The 22,012-nt window shown below is 42.3% G+C and overlaps 1 protein-coding gene across 1 annotated transcript in view; it reads right to left on the bottom strand.

Moving 5' to 3' along the window:
- Positions 1–20,629, bottom strand: part of LANCL2 (LanC like glutathione S-transferase 2) — a 53,627-nt gene extending 32,998 nt beyond the window's left edge. The window contains exon 1 of the mRNA XM_073332810.2: positions 19,613–20,629. Coding sequence (XP_073188911.1) covers positions 19,613–20,368 — 756 coding nt within the window. The 5' untranslated portion in view covers positions 20,369–20,629. The remainder of the gene's footprint in view (positions 1–19,612) is intronic.
- Between the last annotated feature and the right edge of the window lie 1,383 nt (positions 20,630–22,012).

Below are 22,012 nucleotides of genomic sequence, written 5' to 3'. Positions count from 1 at the left end.
CCTTTCATCTGAGGCCAGGTCTACACTATAAACTTACATCGGTAGAACTACATTGCTCCAGGGTGTGAAAAAGCCACACCCTTGAGCAATGCAGTTCTACCAACCTAGCCCCTGGTGTAGACAGCGCTATGTCAACAGGAGGGTTTCTCTCATCGATATAGATACGGTCTCTCGCAGAGGTGGATTAACTATGCCAATAGGAGAAGCTCTGCTGTTGGCATAGTAGCACCTTCACTGAAGAGGTGCGGCTGTGCCGCTACAATGTTTTAAGTGTAGACCTGCCCTGAGGATCTTAAAGCACTAAACAAATCTAACGCTACTCCTGTGAGGTAGGTAAAAAGTATATTCAGTTTAAAAGTGGGTAAATAAAATCAAACAGAGATTAAGAGAATTTGCTCCCAGCACCCAAGAAGCCAGTACTTTGCTCCAGGTCTGTGCCCATCATCAGCTAGCGTAGCAGAGTGAACTCAAATATGAACAGAACCCCTGATTACCAGGTCCCTGCTCTAATCATTAGGTAATACTGCCTTCATGGATTGAACTAGTGTGCCAGAAATGGTTGACTGGGAAGAATAAAGGTGCATAATGGAAGAGATGAGAGTGAAGGCTTCAGTTAAATGTTCTATTTTAATGAGATGCTCAAATAGCTCAGAAATTGTCCCCATTCCCATTCCTGTTAATAACAAACCCCACACACAACAACAATTAAAAAAACCTCCTCTCCTGGTCTAAAATCCTGATTATTCCATGAAAGATAAATCCGTAGGAGATGCAATTCATATTTTTCTTCACTCCTACCTTAACAAAATTTGATTTTATATATATCAATCATGTATGGGGGTGTTGTTAAAGGCAACTTCAATAAAATATGAAAAGGTTGAAACAAATTAATAAAAAAAGCAAAGAAGTTGTGTGAAAGCAGCCATTACAACTCATCTTACACTATCATGGCTAAGTGAAAGGTCAATAGATAGGATTTTCAGTTTCTGAAGTTTATTTTTAGGCAGATTGCAAATCATTAAATGTAATACAACTTCTCGGGTGAGTACAGCTGCTCATGTGTTTGCACGACCAAATCTTGTGTGCTCAAAGCATGTAGAGTGGTAGTTTTCCTGCAAGGGGTATAGTCTTCTGTACGAATCCCTGTGTAGTATGTTCATTACAATTGCTTTATCATAACATTACAGGCACTTAGTGCATGACTGGTTTTATTTTTGATTAGGGAAGCTACGTGCAGATGTGATTCAGTATAATCTGGGATCCTGCATTATCACCACCATTTACTCTGTCACTAACGGCATACAAGAAGATACATTATGGAGTACTGCAATAGTTCACAGTTAATGGAATAATCAATTATCTATAAAGTACTACCCTATTGACTTCCATGGGGACTACTTCTGTAAGTAAAGTTATTCATAGTTTCCACATTCAAAAGGTGAACACTAAGCATCCTATAAAAATGTACTTTTATAATACAAATTCTTTTGGCCATTTTTTTCGTCATCGAAACATTAACCCCCTCCCACAAATGTTACAATAGGTTTGTAATATGTGTCCCACATAGGTTTGGATCTTTAAATAATATAAAGTACAATTGTCCATTTTTGAGGGGGGGGGAAAGAAATTGATAATCCTTCCAATCTTTGATTATGGACAATTTATTTCACCGACAAGTCTTTATTGAGTTCTTACCAGACAATCTGGTAGATCAGTACTTCACTGCAATGATTCAGACAGTATGTCACTCAAAAAAATGTGAGAAGGGGCTTTCATTTTCTTTTCTGATAATCCTTTGATGATAAATATGATGACCCCAATAATTTCTTATTAGACATTCAGATGTACACCTCCAGGGTGAGGGTTCAAATCCACCAGCCCAAGCTGGTAGTCACCCAAAGCTATTCGCAACTGACAGCTGTTCAGTGACCTAGGTTTGGTGGTCACAGCCATTTCCCATTAGACAACAGTAGTGCAGCCCCAACACAAAGGGTGGGCAAAGATTAAAACCAACATTTTCACGATATAAGGAGACTAAACTGTTCTCTCTCCCCTTGAGGTGGCCACTCCAAGGACCAAGGCATACTGGGGGAAGAGCGAGGAAAGGTGGTATTGATGCAATCCTCTATACCTCTTCTGTGGAATAAACAGAGTGAAATGGAGGACTTCAGTCTCAAAGGCTATTAAAATACTGAATGCTAAATGGACAATAAATAAAAATAAGAGAATTTAAATGGTCTTTAAATTACTGAGCACATTCCAAGACAAGGTGGGTGAGGTAATATCATTTATTGGTCCAACTTCTGTTGATGAAAGAGACAAGCCTTCAAGCTACACAGAGCTCCTTGTCTCTCTAATACCCTGGAACACAATGACTTCAACAAAAATGAGAATATTCCAGTCATATATTACTAAATCATGCTGTCTTGCATGGCAGGTCCCTCCAATGGAGGTCAAATTGTTTAGGGGAGGGACTAGGAAGTAAGGACACCTGGGTTCTATTCTGGACCCTCTCACCTGGGTAAATAATTCAACCTCTTTATGCTTAAATTTTCCCTGGCTTTAAAATGGGGATAATACCTACCACACACCTTGATAAAATGCTTTGAGAAGCGAAGATGAAAGGTACTATGGGCTTTACTCTGATTTCACTTAAACTGGGTTTACACCAGTGTAACACCATTGACCCCTGTGGAGCTACTCCAGATTTACACCAGCCTAAGTGAGAACAGAATGAGTACCAATTGCTAGTACTATTCAAAGCCCTGCCCAAATACTTACTACATTTTTCTTTTTTTGGTTGCTCTGAAGGTTTAACAACTGAGCAGGTACATTATTTGTTTGATAATATTTTACCCCAAGTTTTAGGAACACATTCGTTTAAGAATTCCATTCCTTCAATCCCAATCATTTATTTTGGTGCATGTCACTGAACTTAAAAGTGCGTGGATTTTCTGCAGACAAATTTAAATTTGTTTAGAAACAATCCTGCTTTAAAAAAAAAAAAAAAATCTATTCTCGGTTTTACTTGCCTGCCTTTAAAGACCTACCCAACATGAAGAAACACTCAGAAGCTCCACTCCTGCAAGCTGAGCCATGCGGTCTAGCCCTGTGGCCGCATTAACCCCATTCACTTTTGCACTGATCCGCTTAATGAAAGATACTGGGATGGGCAAGTGTGGGGAAATATGGATTTTATATACATTTCATTTAGAAAATGTGAAAAAAACCCAAAGATTCTCATGGTAGATTTACAGCTGAGAAGAACGTGTACTATTTTGTACATAGCATAAACAACATATTCATTTTTATGACTATTATTCCAGCTGGTGTTCATCCTTTCATGCTGGCTTCCTACCATGCCTATTTCTGGTAATAGAATGCACAAGTGGGGGGTGGGAAATCTAACTTCTAATAGCAAGGTATTAACTTTATTCCTGGTTTCCCCCGAACTGTGCTGCATAAGGGGATGATAAAGTATCAGAGCAGAAACGGCTCTCTTCAGAAATACAGTTTCTGTTTTACACCTCCTCTGCTGCTGGTGAAATAAACCCATGCTATCTTCCCAACTGCTACTCTGTTCTTTATATATAGAAAAAACAATTCAAATCCACCATGACCTGTGATTTTTACTGTCAGTTATGTGGGAACTGAAAAAGCTCTTTTCAACCTGAAACAATAGAAGGCCAGGAAACATAAATACATAATTCTGCAGATTAAATGCTGCATAATGGATTCATAAACCTGAACAGTTTTCCACTGCTGGTGGTGACCTGTGTGCGCACGTGTGTATGTATCTATAAATAATGTATAGTGTGCATACACACAGGACCTAACCCAAACCCTCTGAAGTCAATGTGAGTCTCAGGTCCGTACACAGTAAACAACATACAATTTAACTGAATTTTGGCATATATGAGAACCATAGCTTGTATGTCCTTTCATGTCTACATGTTCCACACCTACTTTTGTTAGCCCAAAGACTTCAAAGTCAATCTAAGGTCAAGTTCAACAACAAATCTCATTAAAAAAAGCTAAGGTACGGTCAGTTTAAAAAACAAAGTGAATGGGAGGTTACCAGTCATACAATTATTTGTTCAGTTTTCTTATATTTGTAGAGCTGGAGTCTAAAAATTTCATATGGCTTGGAAGAAAGTCTCCCTCTTGCTTAAATAAAAGAAAGGAAAAAGAAATAAAGAGCTTGATGTTATTTCATGGAATTCAAACTAAACAGCAGGAAACTCTTTGAACGACAGGTAGGACTGGCTCCATCCTGTACTTTATGTACAATATTACTGGCAACTCATTAGTTTACTCCTTGGTACAGGACCAAATCCTGCATATTAATTTCAGCTTTTTTTATGTTTTAAAAAACCCCCAAACCATTGCAAATTATCTAGTATAACAATATAAGAGTAAGAGGGCTAATCCATCACTGCATTCTATGTCCAGCTATGCTATCTGAGGTTACAGTAACATAGATCAATACTTGCTGAATTATCCTCATATTGCAACCGTAGCTGATTTTGCATTTGTGATTTTTATGTCAAGCCAGCCGCCCGACTGGATCACGCAATAGTCAACTTCTCCTTTCCTTGAAATGTCATAGGTCATAAATACAGCCACTGGAAAGTCTGATGGTTTGAAGGAATACTGTCAATTTAAAATCCAGTAAATTTAAAGGAGCAAGTAAGTTAGCTTCAGGTGCCACACTGTCTATTTTAGGTGCTCATTTGGCCCCATCACCACAGCATGTGAACACCTCAATCTTTAGTATATTTATCTTGACAATGCCCCTCTGTGGAAGTGAAGTACTATTTATTTATTTTTATATTTTACAGATGGCAAATGGAGGCAGAAAGAGACTAGGGGCAAGGTATTTAGGTGCTTTTGAAAAACCCATTAGGCATCTATCTGCATTTTTAGGCGCCTAACTCCCACTGAGAAACCAAGTGCCTAGGTGCTTCTGAAAACCCCACTAGGTGTATATCTGCATGTTTAGGCACCTAAATATCTTTGTTAACCTAAAGATATTTGGCCCTAAATGGACTTCCCCAAGGTTACACAGGCAGAGCAGGGAACTCAACCCAGGTCTCCAGATTTGCCAGCTAATTCTCTAACCACTGGACCGCCTTTCCTTTGGATTATCAGCCCCTCAAGCTCTCTGCAAAGTTTTGTGGTTTTACAATCACATTTCATCTTTTACGTTTTTCTCTCCCCTGATGATGTGTGACAAAAGCAAAACCTCACAAACAAAAGGAGAAACTTACTGACGATACAGGGGAAAACAATGAAACTGACTATGCACAAGGTCCTGTCAAGTGAACAAACAGAAACATGTACTTCCTTCTCATCTCACTCAGTCATTTTACATCAAAAGATTTCAGTCAGAAGTATGATTTTTAAGTTGATGACTTCTTTTTAAACACACATACTTTCTATGGCTAGGGCCAGGCTATCCTGCAACAGACCACTTTGGAAAAGTGAACTTCCAATAAGCACCTGATTAGAGACAAAAGGCAAGCAAGGGTAGAAAAATAAGAGAGGGGATGGGAGGGGAGCAATGCTAGCAAGGAAGAAGAGAGAACATACACACTCTGGGTGAAATTCTAGCCTCACTGATGTCAATGGGAGTTTTGCCACCAACTTCTATGGGGTCAGGATTTTACACTTTATGCTCAGGACCCCATGGTTATCTGAACAAGTGAGATCCCAGGTCCTCTTTCAGCCCCATACAGCCTTCTTGGAGTCTCCTCTTCTCACCTCCATGGAGCTCCTGCAGGAGCAGAAGTAGGGTCCCAAAGGGTTCTGGAGGACTTAAGGGGGAGCACTGCTCCCCGCAATACCAACACAGCAATCTCAGCAGGGAAGGTGATATCTTTGCCCCAGTGCGCCCTTGTCTCACCTGGGTGGATTAGTTTCAGTTTTGAAATGTCAGCCAAGTTCAGTCTCAATGGACTATGCTGCAACAGTCATGTTATAAGTCACTCATTCACAGAAGTCCTACGCTCACGGCCTCCCCCAGCATCCCTGTTGTACTGTATCCATGCACAGTTAGATAACTGGTATGCTGTCCCTTTAAGACAGGCACCGGAAGTGACCCTGAGACACAGGCTTTGTGTGTGTGTATGTGCACTAAACTGTGCTGCTGATAGAGTGTGTACTGGAAAAAACTCCTCCATAAAAGGTCTGCTTAGTTTACCCTGTCTGGGCGGATCCCCATTCCTGTGAGCAGTCTAAATGAAGACAATATACAGGCGTGGCAGCATTCAAATTCATTGTATTTTTTAAATATAATTTTGACCGAGAATATTGATGCTGATTTTTAAGTATTTTCTCCAATTTTTAATCACTTTACAAGTTCACAGTTGCAGGAAGTTATTGGCATTTAGGGCAATGCTTATTTAATGACAGTAGACATTGAGGTTCAAAAAATTAAAGCTTTATTACTGTTAAACTGTCAACTACATATGTTAAAAATACATAAAGTAAATATCCTTAGCAAACTGTAGTTCTCAAACAGCATTTTTCCTACTTTGTCAATCTGTAAATTTTGATTATTAATGGTGCAAATTTTTTTTAAATCGGTTTGAATGTCTACAGTGAAATTGATGCTTACCCAAAAAAAAAAAATCTAATCTTTCCATGTCTAACACTACACTTGTGGAGCAGAGTGAGCGCTTGTCTACGCACAGTTTGAGCACCTTGAAATTTTTGTGTTTGGATAAGCCCTTGAACTCTGCTTCTGGACATGGAGAAGAGGTGAGCTGTGAATGAGGCAGTGTCTAGGCTAGGAAAGGGAGAGATGTTTGCTAACATGTGCTAATTAGCATAACACCACTTAGCAATGTTGATCGCAATCATAGTTGCCAAGAGGTTTTTAACTGGAGGAAAAGCCTCAGAAGCAGACCTACTTTGCCAAGGCAATCGTTGCCAGTTTTGGGTTAAAATTCTCTTAAACCTTGGATGCAGGCGTAATGAAATGTTATCCTTGTTGTATGATTAAAGGGCAGCAGAATTGTAGTTAATATGCCCTAATCCAGGGCATATTATATGTGAATGTAACTCTCATTCCCTAAGCATGCGACAGCAAGCAAAATTCAAGTGATGGACAGAGGGTGGGGTGGGAGGATAGGTGTTTCTATTTGGGGATGATGACCTTGTTTCAAGGTCCTAACTGCCATTTGACCCTCCTTCTCCAGTGTTTACAGAGAGAGCTAATTAAAACTCAATTGAGAGTCCTTGTTTCTTTGCAGCAATCACTAAGAGCTGAAAACACTAAATGGAACTGCAGCTAAATGCTGTGTGATAAGAGATGCAACAGCAGCGAAGTCACCCCCCTACCTAGCAAATCCTAGAATTGTGATTACTTTGGTCATGGTGCTGTAGGATCAGACTAAGGACACAGCAGAGCAGTGGTGGTGGTGGTGGCAGCATCATTTGTCCCTCACGCAGTGAGTGGAGGTAAGCCACATGAACGAACCTCTGGACACCCAGGATTGACTGACCTCAGACAAGAAATTGTAAGCGGGGTGTGGTGGAGGGACAGGGGGAGTTAAATGGACCTTGGATTTTCATACTGCACGTTGGGAAACTACAGCAAAGAAACTGCTCAAGAGATTGTGGGGTGTTTTACTTATTGTTACCATACTTCTGAGTCACTGTTGCTGTCCTTTTCCCCAAATCAAGCGGAGTTCCCTCTCCCCTCGAAAGTCTCCTTTTGTTATGCACAAACTCAGTGCTTGCGAATGGGGGCATACAGCCTTACTGGAGGTGCCCCATGCTGTATTCAGTTTTCCCAGGTTTCTGGGTGGGGCTGGAGCCATTTTGTTTTGTAATGCTAAAAGTAACCCCCCCAGACACTGAACCTGGCCTTTGTTGCTGCCAACACTACCTAGAAGAAGGGTTACACCAGCTAACACATTTGGTAAACACACCTCGTTTTTCTCCTCTAGACAGGGCTATACATGCCACATCGCTGCCTTGGAAGGCAGGGAGCGCCATCCTCAGAGCACAAATAGGCCTCAGCACCTGCAGAATCCAGCTAGGTGATATATCTCTTCTGAGTTCTGGTACCTCTGTGACTCATCATTTAGCAAAATCCTTTTTTTCTGTTTTTTATTAACTTACTATTCATTTTTGCATCTTTGACTACAGCTGCTTTTCTGAAGAAAAAAGGACAGACTGACATTTGGCATTGTCATCATACAGCAAATGAAGTTTAAGGGAGATCTAACAACCCTGCTGCAGTTCACTCCAATCCCTATGGAAACAAACTCCAGTTCTGCAAAAGCAGTCCTTATTGAACGTTCTGAAACACTGACTACAGAACACCTTATCCTGTTTTCACTGATCTAACATTCATTTTCATGCAAGCCGCATAGTTAGAACTTATGTAAACATCAACAGCTATAACAAGCTATAACAAGTTCTTACATTCATAAATCTTATCTTTGGGGAGAAAAAAAGGGCCCCGTCAACACTGGTTCTCCACTTGTGAGGTAACTCCCTTCTCTTCACGTGTCAGTATATTTATGTCTGCATCTGTAATTTTCACTCCATGCATCTGAAGAAGTGGCGGTTTTACCCAAGAAAGCTGCTGCTCAAATAATCTGTTAGTCTTTAAGCTGCCACCGGACTCCTTGTTGTTTTTTTAGTTACTTTGGGTGTCTAACTCAAGATGCCTTAAAAGGACCTGATTTTCAGAGAGTGGGTGCTCAACAATTTCTGTAAATCAGGCCTCTAATGCACCTTAAGTTGGGCACCAAGAAGTCACTATTCACTTAAATTCCCAATATTTTCAGAACTGTATAAAACACCAACAACTTCTAAAGGAAGTACTGGAGTATGAAGAATAAATCTAAGGTACTTGGGTATCCAAAACGGCCACTTGCCTCATAGTATATTTTCGTTAGCATGTATTATTACAATAAAACCGAGATTATCCAAATACAATTACTCAAGCTTACAGATAATGGAGGGAATTATAAATGTAATGACTAGATTCTGGGTGACATAACCCCAAGTTTTTAAAAACAGAGGTGGAGATAACTGGAGGTTACACTCTAATTCTTCTCAAACACTGTGAACATAAACATATATACAGTATGCATACAGCCAAAAAGTTCTCTTACAGCCCAAAATATCTTGCATCTTGGAAGTCCATTTATTTTCACCACCAATAATTCACATAATTGAGTTTGTTTAACCAACCAGTCAGAACAAGATTTTTCTATCAGCTCTAAATTCAAACTGGGATCTGATGAAGAGCAGGTAGAAATCAAGCCATGCTCTGTCTTTAACCATTACTACCAGTAAACATTCTGAAATCAAAATTTAGGGTTTCATCCACGACAGGTACACGGGCCAGTCTTTAAGCACATGTGTAAGTCCCAAAAAGGAGACAAACCATATGCTTAAGTATTTTCCTGAATAAGGATAGACGGAAACACATGCATACATGTTTTCCTGAGTTGGAAGCCTTAACTTGTGATGATGGACAAGGAAGAAAAGAACACAACTGTTGTTTTTCTAAGCCTGAGTGGGCTTTCTAGTCACATTTTTTTGTTTTTAGTTAACATTATCTGGAAGAGCCACAGGGAGCAAATACATGTTCTGCACTGCTTGACTATATTAAGCAGCACTGGGCTTGAATGCAGTATCACAGAAATGTTTAACCAGGCCAGCCCAGGAAATGGCCTTTTGTCCTGATTAAGCAATATTATTACAATCCCATCAAACCACTGGACCATCCCATACATTTAGGAAGACGCACACATGTACACTAGAGGCCTGAGCCTGCCTCCAGTGAAGTCAGTGGTAAGATTCCATTTAAATTCAATGAGAGTAGGATTGAGCCCTAGGAAAAGACAGAGCCTGCTGCCCGAAAAGACACAGCTGTGAGATGCCCAACATAGCTGACACTGAAGGAGTAAACAGCCAGGCAATGATGGTGATGCACTTCACAGACTTTTTGCATGTCAAGGAAGGATTGAAAAACCATTTAAAGGAACAAATAGAACTAGCATTATACAGAGACACAGCCAAGGAACTAAACGCCCCTAAAAATCACATGAAGATGTCCCCATTAAAACGTCGCATCCCCATTAAGCAGCAATCTTTGCAGTTAAGTATCATTAATGTCCTACTTAAAAATCATCCTAATTAAATACAGTGTCTAGTATATGGGTTGTGAGGACACATGCAACATTTTATTACGATATTTTTAAATCTAATGACATAGATCAGCTAAACCAACTCTTAGTTATTGAGTGGATTTTAAAAAGCAGCTACCGCATATGCTCACTGGTCACTTGTCATAACTTTTGTTCAGCACTGTCACAATATTATTTAAACTTCATCATGGAATCATGAGGGGACAGAGACATGGTGATGACCTGAAGTTAAAAAAAAGATTTTATTGCAGGATGAAGCGGAGCACAAGAATTGATACCACTGAGCACTGGAACCCTGTCCATAGGGTAGATCTACAAGTCTGGTGGCATGCAGAGTACAGACAGCGCATGCCCTGCTAGTATGGGTATAAACAGCAGTGGAGAGAGTGAGGCACATCTTAGACACGCAGAATAGAGTGCCCTACACATCTGAATCTCAATGTATGAGCCCTACGTGGCTCCCTACACACCCATGCAGTGCCTTCCTGCCAAGTCTACACTGCTATTTTTTGCTGTGTAGCGTCCCACTACCTCCCCAATGCGGCAGCTGTTCCACACTGCAGTGAAAGGCTTTGAGAGGGAGAGCTGCCAGAGCTTTTCCCTGTCACAGAGAAAGGCTCAGTCAGAAGGGAGATAGCAGGGAAAGGTTCCAGAAGTGGGGAAAGACTCAGGCAGTGGGGAGATGCTTTCCCCACTTCCTCTCTTTGCCAGTCTTTCACTGTGGCATGTAGCTACGTTTACCCTACACACTGCTGCAAATGGAGGCAAGGTCTTAATGTGCTTCTTCTATCACTAACATATAGACAAAACTGTTAATAGGTGAATCTAAATATATATATACATGTATAGCTAAAAAAAAATGTGGAACCTTCAAGTTTAATTTCTAACACTTTTGTTGCTAAAGAGACAGTTAAGTGAAATGAATGAAAATTAAATGAATGGAATATTGCATGTTGGTCCCAGGTTATTAGACATTTCCCAGAACTGAAGAAGAGCCCTGTGTAAGCCTGAAAGCTTTCCTCTCTCACCAAAAGAAGTTGGTCCAATAAAATGTATTACCCTGCCCACCTTGTCTCTGAAATATTGCAGGCTGATTATTCCTGAGGGAATTCTGCACCAAAAAATTAAGAATTCTGAGCACATTTTAAAATTCTGCAAAATTCTGCATATTTTATTTGTCAGAACACCACAATATAGTCACACTCCTCCTGATAGCCCTGGCGGCCAGGGCTCCTGCTGTCAGTGTGAGACCCAGCTGCCCACGGCTGACAGCAGGCAGGAGTGCTGGGGGAAAGTCACAAATTCTGCAAGAAAAAAATAAAATTCTGCAGGGAACATTGATTCTGTGCAAATTGTGCATTGCACAGTGGCACAGAATTCCAGCAGGAGTAGCAGATGCATTTTGCTATGAATTAGAGAAGACCCTTTGTTTGGACTCTGTAGCCCTTTGATTCACTTCCCCTGTGCCCCTTATAACTTCCAACAGGTTTCCACTTCCAATATTTTTGGATCTTTTGATAGTTGAAATAATAGCTGTAAATTCCTTTGAATGTTAAGCCAGTCCTATGCAGGGTGGATGGATTTAAGTCAGCAAATAGGAAATCTTGATTTACAATAATCAGTTTTAATCTAGTTTTGCATATGTACCTTTTAGTTAAAGAAAGGTTGATTCTTATTTGTTGGTAGCCATTCAAGCATGTTGGTTTGCAACCAAATATAGTCATTACAGACTAAATTTGGTACTTTTATTTGCTAACCAGGAGGATATACACTATATCTATCTCTATTTGTTCAAGCAATTACATGGCTTAATCTGCCTTAAAATTCTTAGTACATTTTTATTAGAAAATTGTGAATAATGTATTTCTTATTTACTAGAAGATTAATTTTATTTTTGTTTGGGCCAGGCTCTGTTTGGATGGAAATTCAAATTCAATTAAACAAGCACAAAACCCAGCATTTAATTTTTTTTTGTATTAATTAAATAAAACTACTACAAAAATACATGTGCTGGGTACACAAGAAAAACAATTTATCAAAACAAGTTTTGCATTTAAAACTAACAGGTTTCTAATTAACAATAATTATTTTGTCTCCAATAATTACATGGCAGTGATTTGACGACCTGTTAGTTAAAAACTAACTGGTTTACTAAACAAACGAAGCAGTGCTGTGACTGGGCAGTTAGTCACGCTTCATTGTTGGGGGAGAACTCTCCCGGTGATAAAAAATAACCACCCCGAATGAGGGGTGGTAGCTTTATCACCGGGAGCCGTAAAGCACTGTCTAGACTGGCACTTTTCAGTTTGTTTACATTTACGGGAGATACTGCTGACTGCTTCTTATTTACAACATCACCTGAAAGTGAGAAAAGGCGTTCACATGGCACTTTTGTAGCCAGCATTGCAAGGTATTTACATGCCAGATATGCTAAACATTCATATGCCCCTTCATGCTTCAGCCACATTCCAAAGGACATGCTTCCATGCTGATGATTCTCGTTAAAAAAAATAATGTGTTAATTAAATTTGTGACTGAACTCCTTGGGGGAGAATTGTATGTCTCCTGTTCTGTTTTACCTGCATTCTGCCATATATTTCATATTATGGCAGTCTCGGATGATGACCCAGCACATGCATATTTTAAGAATACTTTCAAAGCAGATTTGACAAAATGCAAAGTAGGTACCGATGTGAGATTTCTAAGGATAGGTACAGCACTCGACCCAAGGTTAAGAATCTGAAGTGCCGTCCAAAATCTGAGAGGGACGAAGTGTGGAGAATGCTTTTAGAAGTCTTAAAAGAGCAACACTCCGATGCAGAAACTACAGAACCCGAACCACCAAAAAAGAAAATCAGCCTTCTGCTGGTGGCATCTGACTCAGATGATGAAAATGAACATGCGCTCTGCTTTGGACTGTTATAGAGCAGAACCCATCATCAGCATGGACGCATGTCTTCTGGAATGGTGGTTAAAGCATGAAGGGACATATGAATCTTTAGCGTATTTGGCATATAAATATCTTGCGATGCCGGCTACAACAGTGCCCTGCAAAAGCCTGTTCTCACTTTCAGGTGACACTGTAAACAAGACACAGGCAGCATTATCTCCTGCAAATTGAAACCAAACTTGTTGGTCTGAGCGATTGGCTGAAGTAGGACTGAGTGGACCTGTAGGTTCTAAAGTTTTACATTGTTTTATTTTTGAATGCAGTTATTTTTTGTACATAAATCTACATTTATAAGTTCAACTTGCATTATAAAGAGATTGCACTATAGTACTTGTATTAGGTGAATTGAAATATACTATTTCTTTTGTTTTTTACAGTGCAAATATTTGTAATAAAAATAACTATAAAGTGAGCACTGTACACTTTGTATTCTGTGTTGTAACTGAAATCAATATACTTGAAAATGTACACAATATCCAAAACATTTTAATCAAATGGTATTCTATTCGTTTAACAGTGCAATTAATTTTATTAATCGCTCGACAGCCCTACTATATATATCTCACACACACACCCCTACCTTAACTCCCCACCCCACAATCCATACAAGCATAGATTAAGTTTATCATCACTTTTCTAAAACTTTTACATATAGTTTAAATCCAAATCACTTCCAATGTAAAAAGAACACTTCAGCTATGTAAATGACTGACCTATAAATCTATAAAAAGAAAAGGAGTACTTGTGGCACCTTAGAGACTAACAAATTTATTTGAGCATAAGCTTTCGTGAGCTACAGCTCACTTCATCGGATGCATAAATCTATGACATCTGAAAAGGTTAGCTGTTTAAGTGATTAAGTTAACCAGATAATTTGAAATAGCTTTGTTTTCACATCCCAAATTCAGAATTCCAATGTATAGATTTATAAAACAAAGTTTTTATGCAGAAGTTAGCCCTAACTGTCTCACATTTAACATGACCATTTGAAGAGCTGGCCCTTCTCTAAAGTGGATGAGTTTTATATGGCTAACTTGACAATTTATGAAGTCAAATGGATTGCTTGATAATACAGTGCCTTCTATGGCAACTGAAGTACCCCATATATTTGCAGCTGTCATTATGTGAGTCACATAGTTCTTACTCACCATTCCACTTGTGTTGTACAGATGGGGATCATGCAAAACACTGAGGTTTTCTTCATATATTTTGATTTTTACAAGCCTTGTTTTTTTTTATTTTTTTACAAGCTTTTGATATTTACTATAATCCTGCAAGTCACTCTATATAAGCACACCCCTGAACCTCTGTAAAGACCCACAGTCTTCAAAGTGGGGTCTGTCTATGTTACAGGCTAGATTCCTATATCACTACCTCCACGCTCAAAAATAATGACATGAGATCCCAGATATAATGCTGAGGCCAAATGATATTCCAGGAGGGCCCAATAAAGTCAGAGATTGATTTCCTCCATCCCCAAAATCTAAAACACACACACACACACACACACAGAATTCCCCAAAATCTCATGAGGAAAAGTATACTCACATAATCTTCTGACAAGACCAATTTACGAATGAAAAACAGAAACAGTCGGGGGGATTGGGGGGGGAGCAAAGTAACTCCATTGACTTTAAAGCAGCTTAAATCCATTTAATGGGACTACAAATCTGACTCCGTCTTTTTCCAAAGGAGGAAAATAAGACAGTTTTCGACTTTTAATTCTTTAAAAATGGAACACCTGCTTTGTAGTAAATAATAAGGTACACAGGTGACTCAAAATACTTACAAATTAAGCTGCGCACTTAGCTACCAACTGCCTCGCTAATTTACAGTGAATGCCATGTGTGACAGATAAAAATACACAGGCACTGCAATTTAGCATGCTCCATTATAGCGAGACTGGCAAAATGAAACAAATTCCTAGTGTAAATCTAGAGCTAGAAATTCCTGAAGCATGAAACTGCAGTGGGAGAATTTCACTGAGTTAAGGATTCATAAAATTCTCAAATGAATCAGAATTTAAAATGTTCTATGATACAGTTAATATTTTCTTCCCACATGCGTTTTATAAATGTAGCTTTCAGAGTAGCAGCCATGTTAGTCTGTATTCGCAAAAAGAAAAGGAGTACTTGTGGCACCTTAGAGACTAACAAATTTAGTGATCTGATGAAGTGAGCTGTAGCTTACGCTTAAATAAATTTGTTAGTCTCTAAGGTGCCAGAAGTACTCCTTTTCTTTTTATAAATGTAATTATTTTAAAACAAAACAGAAGCAAAAATCTTCCTTCATCACATTTTCCAAGTCACGTTCTCACTTTTGTGATGCTCTCAGCTTGTTCAACTGAATAAGCAGGTATGAATGCACATTTTCTCTAAAACCTGGACAGAACGTGTAGAATATAAAGTAGGGCTGGTGTGAAAAGATGGATCTCCTGTCCTGCAGATGATCTACTTAACACAGAAACACTTGGAAAGTTTTCCCTAATGCAATAAAGATATTTAGATAAACCAATTCCTCCTCCCCCATATTGAACACATTTAGTATGTGGTCCTACTTGCAAAATTCATAAATTAGAATTTATAACCTTGGTTTTATGAAGATTTTTGATTTATACTTACAAAAGTCTCTGGGGACATCCAGTTTTAATTCTAATCTCAATAACATTACATCCCCAAGACACATTTTCCTTCTCTTTTCAAAGAAGAAATTATGCCTTTGAATATACACACACAAATTCCACTCACAGTAGAGACTCAGAGAAGGATCAGAATTTGGCCATTAAAGTTAAGGCACTGATCCTGCAAATCACTCTATGCACATAGCCCTACAGTGGTACTGTGGATGCAGTGATATAGGAGCAATTTGCAGAATCGGGACCTAATTGACTTTGGTGCTAGTGACTGAAAAAAAGATGACACACTAAAGAATCGAGAGTTCTATTTATCTACAAATTCTGCATGTGCAGCCACAGTGCAAACTTCCTCTCAGTAGGTCTTCATTGTGTCTTAATCCCGACCTGAAGGCACTATTACTATAGACAAGAGAGTACTCCAATCTGTGAGTCCATTCTCATTGCTGACAAGATGCCCAACACAGATGCCAATTAGCATTTGATTGTTTTGGCAGGTGTTCTGATGCCAAAGGTTTCTTTTTTGGTTAAAGAAGGAATCCTAGCCATAGGAGCACTACCACTATCCTATATTTAAAATAAAGCTACATTAAAGTGTCAAGATGATTATTGAATATCACAGAAATTCAGAGTAAGTCACCATGTTATCCTTTACTCACCCACGCAGGTCTTGCATGATTCTCAAAACGGCAAGCTGTTACTCTTACATCCTACATGAGCTGTTACCAGTTTTAAAATTCAGTAATTCGCAGTAAGAGCAGAGGTAGAACCGTCCAGTGGTATTGAGAAGAAAGTATTCAGTGATTAGAGTGGGTGCCTGGGACTCCCTCAAAAGCTCAATTCTTTGCCCACTACAGACTTCCTGTGTGATCCTGGACAGTCATTCAGCTTTTCTGTTTCTTCTGTAAAAAGGAGACTAGTACTTCCCTATCTCACTGGGGTGCTGGAGGGATTTATACATAGTAGACTGTGAGGTGCTCAGATACTAATGTGACGGTGGCCATATCAGTATCTAGAGATCTTCTCCTGATTAAATATTTTGGCAAATGTGCATCATTTGATGTAATCACAAGGCAAGAGACTCATAGAACCAATTAAAAATTACAAAAAGAAATTGTCCTTCATGTGTACATGGAAATAGCCATAGATTAAAAGGGGGAAGGAATGGCTCAGCAATATCTAAAGAGTGCGAACTCCATCAAAGACAGAGAAATCCATCTTTTCTAAAAATAGCATAGACTAAAGGCTTGGCTACACTGTCAATGTGCGGCAAACCAGGGACACTGCCACAGCACAGTGAAAGTCCCACTGCACCATAGCAATGCTCATAGAGGACATTACTGCACGGCAAGCGAGCGAGCTGTAGAGTCATACTGTGGCTTGCCGCATAGTAAGTCACTATGTAAACAAGCCCTGAGAATATACTGTGGGGAAAACTGGGCATTTGAAAGGGAAGTGACCCAACAGAGGCTCTCTCTCTCTTCCATTCTCTGCATAACTTTATTAATGAAATTTTGATAATTTCTGAGCTGTAACATATACAGTAAAAGCTGTTTTATCCAGCATGTTGGGGAAATGGGGGTGCTGGTAAGTGAAAAATGCTGGTTAACCAAGAGAAGTAGTTTGAGTGCAGGAAGGGTGCGGGGCTTGGGCTCAGGGAGGGGGCTCAGGGCAGTGGATTGGGGCATGGGAGGGGATGCCGGGTGCTCAATCTGCGGGGTGTTCACCTCGGGCGGCTCCTCGCACTCGGAGACCTGTCCTGGTTACTCCTAGACAGAGTCACGGCAGCCTCCACCCGCACGTGCTGCCCCCACAGCTCCCATTGGCTGCGTTTCCCAGCCAATGGGAGCTGTGGAGCTAGCGCTCGGGGCGGGGACAGCGCACAGAGCTGCCTGCTGCACCTCCACCTCGGAGAAGCCAGGACAGGTCGCTGCTTGCGGGGAGCTGCCCGAGGTGAGCGCTCGCCATATCTTGCACCCTGCATCACCTCCCACACCCCAACCTCTACCCCAAGTCCCCTCCTGCACCCAAACTCGTTCCCAGAGCCCGCGCTCCGCACCCCCTCCTGCGCTCTAACCCCCCAGTGGCCCCACACCAACTGGACTATAAACTGGAATTTCAATGAAGATCATAAATGCCGGTTTATAAAGCTTTCCAGATGGTGAAGTGCTAGATAAAACAGCTTCTACTGTACATACATTGAGCGTTGCAGATAAGGCTAGTGTTTTCAGTCTTACTCTGAGGCCTTGCCTTCACTGCAAATAAAAGTATGTTCCTACCTTGAGTTAAGAGTACACCTTTTTTTCTTCAGTGAAGACAAGAACTGAGTATTCTTATTTTTGTGGGTTTAAACTAGAATCCAAGGCTTTGTCCACACTAGCGGTGGGATATAGGGTACATGAAATGCCAGTGAAAAGCAGACTGCATCCACACTGTGGTGTGTAGCTACACACGGCATGGAAAGGCTCCGGCATGGTGGAGGAAATGGGGAAAGGCTCTGGCAGTGCGGTGGAGAAAAGAACTGGCAGCTCCCTGTGGCACGGAAAGCATCCAGCAGTGCGGGAGGCAGCAGGATACTACACTGCTGAAAATAGCAGTGTAGATGGGGCAGACACTGCTTGGCTGTGTAGAGGGCAGTGTAGGATATACCCTAAGGCTCTGATGTATCTTTACTCTCCTAAGCAGTGCTTCACTGTCTACACTGCTATGTATAGCTATGCTAGATGGGGTGCAGTGCATGCATACTACATGCCACTATAAGCACTGACATAGCCTGAATGGGCTGGGAGGGCGGGCGAAGCGCTGTGTAAGGCATGTGGTCAGAAACAAGCAGGTCATTCATCCAGTTTGAAACCCGAAAGTCTTCCTTTTGGGTGGTTTGTGCGCCGGCTGGTACTGAGACAAAAGCGAATGTCTTTTCATTTTCATTGGTTTTATCCAGCACTGGACAGGGAGAGGGTACCATTTTGAAAAATGCACCCGCCACCCCCAGTCTGAGCCGCACGCAAGGTCTGTCAGTGGGGGTGGGGGCAGCGGAGCAACGTTCTCTTAAAAATGGCATCCTCTGTGCGGTGTGATCTCACATGCACATATGCGCGGGGTCACACCAGCGGGATGGGCTCACACCATTTCTGGAAATATTGGAACGTCCGGTATTCTGGGGATGTGTGAATGGCGACCCTAGTAGGAAATGGCTAATGCAGGTAAGGTGGGGGTATAAGGGCGAGGGCCTATGGGGGGCTGCGGGCACTGCTGTGAAATACAGCTCAATGCCAGTGGGCAGGGAGCAGACGGGTGCAATGTGCTGCGTGGGGGCGGAGAGAGGAGTCGGTGCCCTGTGAGTGTGGCAGGGCGGGAGGGAGGCATGATGGGGTAGAGGAGGTAAGCGCGGGGCTGGAGGACGGTGGCAGGTGGCTGTGGGGTTGTGCAGGGTACAGAGGGGCACAGGAGTGGCATGCAATGGAGCCAAAGGGAGGGGAGCCCCTAGCGCTGCGGGAGGAGGCCCTGGCAAGGCAGGGGGATGAAAGCCCAGCGCTGTGGCTGGTGGGCGTGGGGGGAGCCACACGAACCTTTGTCAATAACCCCCCCCCTCCTCCCCACGTGGCCACGCGCCTTCCCTCCCGGCCAGCGCGGCCCCCTCCGGGCGCTGCCCCGTCCCACCCTCCCTCAGCCCGGCCACCAGGGGCGACGAGCAGCGCCCCCCGCCGGGCCACCAGGCGCGGGCGGCAGCTGAACGTTCCAGAGCCCGGCGGGGTTCTAGAACACTGGAAGGCAGCCGGGGCGTTCTCGAATGCTGGGAGGGAGGGAAGCAGGCGCCTCCCGGGGCCCAGCGCGCGGGCGCGCTCCCTCGCTCACCTTCCCGTCCGGGCCGAAGGGGAGGGACTCAGGCTCTTCCCCGACTGGGGGGGGCGCGGGGCCCCGCTGGGTCTCCGCGGCCTCGCTCGGGCTCGAGGCGGCGGCGGCGGCGGCTCCGTGGAGCTGGTAGTCCGGGTAGGGGTTGCTGAACGCCCGCTCCTCCATCTCCGCCTCGCCCCCCAGCTGCAGCTTGAGTCGCTTGGACATGCTCTCTCCCATGGCAGCCTGCCCCCGGCCCGCCCCCTGCTGCACGGCGAGCCGCTGGGGACACGCGCCCGCCCCGAGAGCAGCAACGCGCTCCCTGCTGCAGCGCCAGCGCCGCGCCAAGGGCTGGGGCAAAAGCCGGTACTGGCGCCGGGGAAAACGCGCCCTTGCCTTGATAATAACGCGCGGGTGGGGCCGACTTGCCCAGCACTTAACGCGGCTGCTGGCACAGCGGGAAGGTATCAGGCTAGCTGTGCCCCCCACCTCTGAGAGGCAGAAAACACCAACTTTAAAAATAAGGAAGCAGGCTGCCGCTGCTGCCGCCTGCCACAGTACAGGGCTGGGAGAAGAGGCGCGCCCCGCCCCGCGGAACATTAAGACATGATGGGCACAGTTTCCTCCCCTTTCTGCACAAAACGGCACGATCGAGAGGAAGCAAGGGCAGGCACAGTAAAAAAAGCCTCCCGCCCATCGATCGTTGCCAGGAAAGCTCTTCTGCGAGAGAGCCACTTTAAATCCACCGAGCCTTGCTCGCACGTCCAAAAAACCCATCGGAGTTCTTCATCTTCTCCCTCTCTGCTCCCCAACCCTTCCGAAAAATAAATCAGGCTGTTGCTGCGAACACCACCTAAGACTGCAAAACTGAGCTCCTTCCTGCTGCCTCTGTCTCTCTGCAATAGGGAGAAATCCTCTCCCAAATTATTTTACATAATAACCAGAACCACCGAGGGGAAAGAAAATCCAAAGTATAGGCAGTAAATGATCAGTTCCTTCATCAGTGTCATCCGAACCCTCCAGCTTGCTGCAACCATTCGGAGAGAATGAGAAACACCCTATAGAACTAATCCCTGACCCTGATAAACATGTACGTAAATGGTAAAGGCTCTACCCTTCCTTTACTCAATGCATTGATATTCAGCTTTCATTCATAGCCCATCCACCAAACTGATGACAGCAGCAGCCTTTCTCCAATCCATAGTCACAAATCCACACTTATCGAATCAATTTTATAAATATGACAAAGAACTCCTGGACAGAGGGGGATGAGGAAAAGCAGCCTTTAATCTTCTTCCCCTTCAGATTCTAATTTCCTCCTTGCAGTTTATTCTTCCTGTGAAATGTGTGTCCCCCTTGCCTTGGATGAAGGAGGAATACATTTTGCATGACAAGATCAGGGTGGAGGGCTGCCTGCACACTCAACTATTTCTAACGGTCAGTTGAGCTGCCAGCTTTCACCAGGCTGTCACACACCCAAACCAAAAAGGAAAAAAGGACCTACAGCATCTACACATATACACATGTGTGAAACAGTCACACATGTATGAACAGATGGTGGTGCTGGCATTTTCCTAATTCATTGTATGCTTCTTAATTTAATAGTCTTAGCTGAGCATTTTTGCCTACCCCAATCTCCATTTTATGTTCCTCTTGGCTCACTGTTTAGTTTCACATATATGTTTCTTTTTTATAGACAATCAGCAGCAGCCCATAACAGGTTTCAGATAATATATTCTGGTTTGTTTATTTATTATATTCAAACTGTGTTAAAGCTTTGTGTGGAAAAAGAGACTGCCTGCCAAATCCCAGTTGCTTAGTATTGGAAATAGAAAACAGATATCTTGGAGACAGTGTGTCAGCTTAACTGTATAAAATAGTGCAGATCAGCAAGATTCTACTTGTGTGTGAATATATTTATGCACATATAAACATTATGTAACCTCAACAATTTTAAGTAATGACAGGGTTACCTATTATGAAAAACTGATTGAATTTTGCAAATGAGCAATTAATGGCTTGACCCTGCAAGGTGAAGAGTGCCCTCAATCCCACAGAAGTGCATGGAAGATTAGTACACTCAGCACTTCTGAAGAGGAGTTCACCACCTCAGAGGTTTGAGCCTAAAGGCCCTGGTATACTTAAGCATGTGACTAAATCAGTATCTATTCAGGCAAGCACTTAAGTACATGCTTAAAATTAAGAGGTGTAAATGAATAAACAATAAAAAAAATTGAGTGTATCACAAAATGTACTCTATATTTATTTTGACATTGTTGATTTTATAACACTTCATAATATACAAATATTATTTATGTTGTGATAGTCCCAAGGGATCCCAGTCATGGATCAGGGGCCCCATTCTGGTTGGCACTGAACAAACACATTACAGAAAGACAGTCTTTGCCCTACGGCGCTTAC

The sequence above is a fragment of the Lepidochelys kempii genome, chromosome 2 (assembly GCF_965140285.1).
Source record: "Lepidochelys kempii isolate rLepKem1 chromosome 2, rLepKem1.hap1, whole genome shotgun sequence".
NCBI lineage: Eukaryota > Metazoa > Chordata > Testudines > Cheloniidae > Lepidochelys > Lepidochelys kempii.
This window is presented reverse-complemented; position numbering and strand designations above follow the sequence as displayed.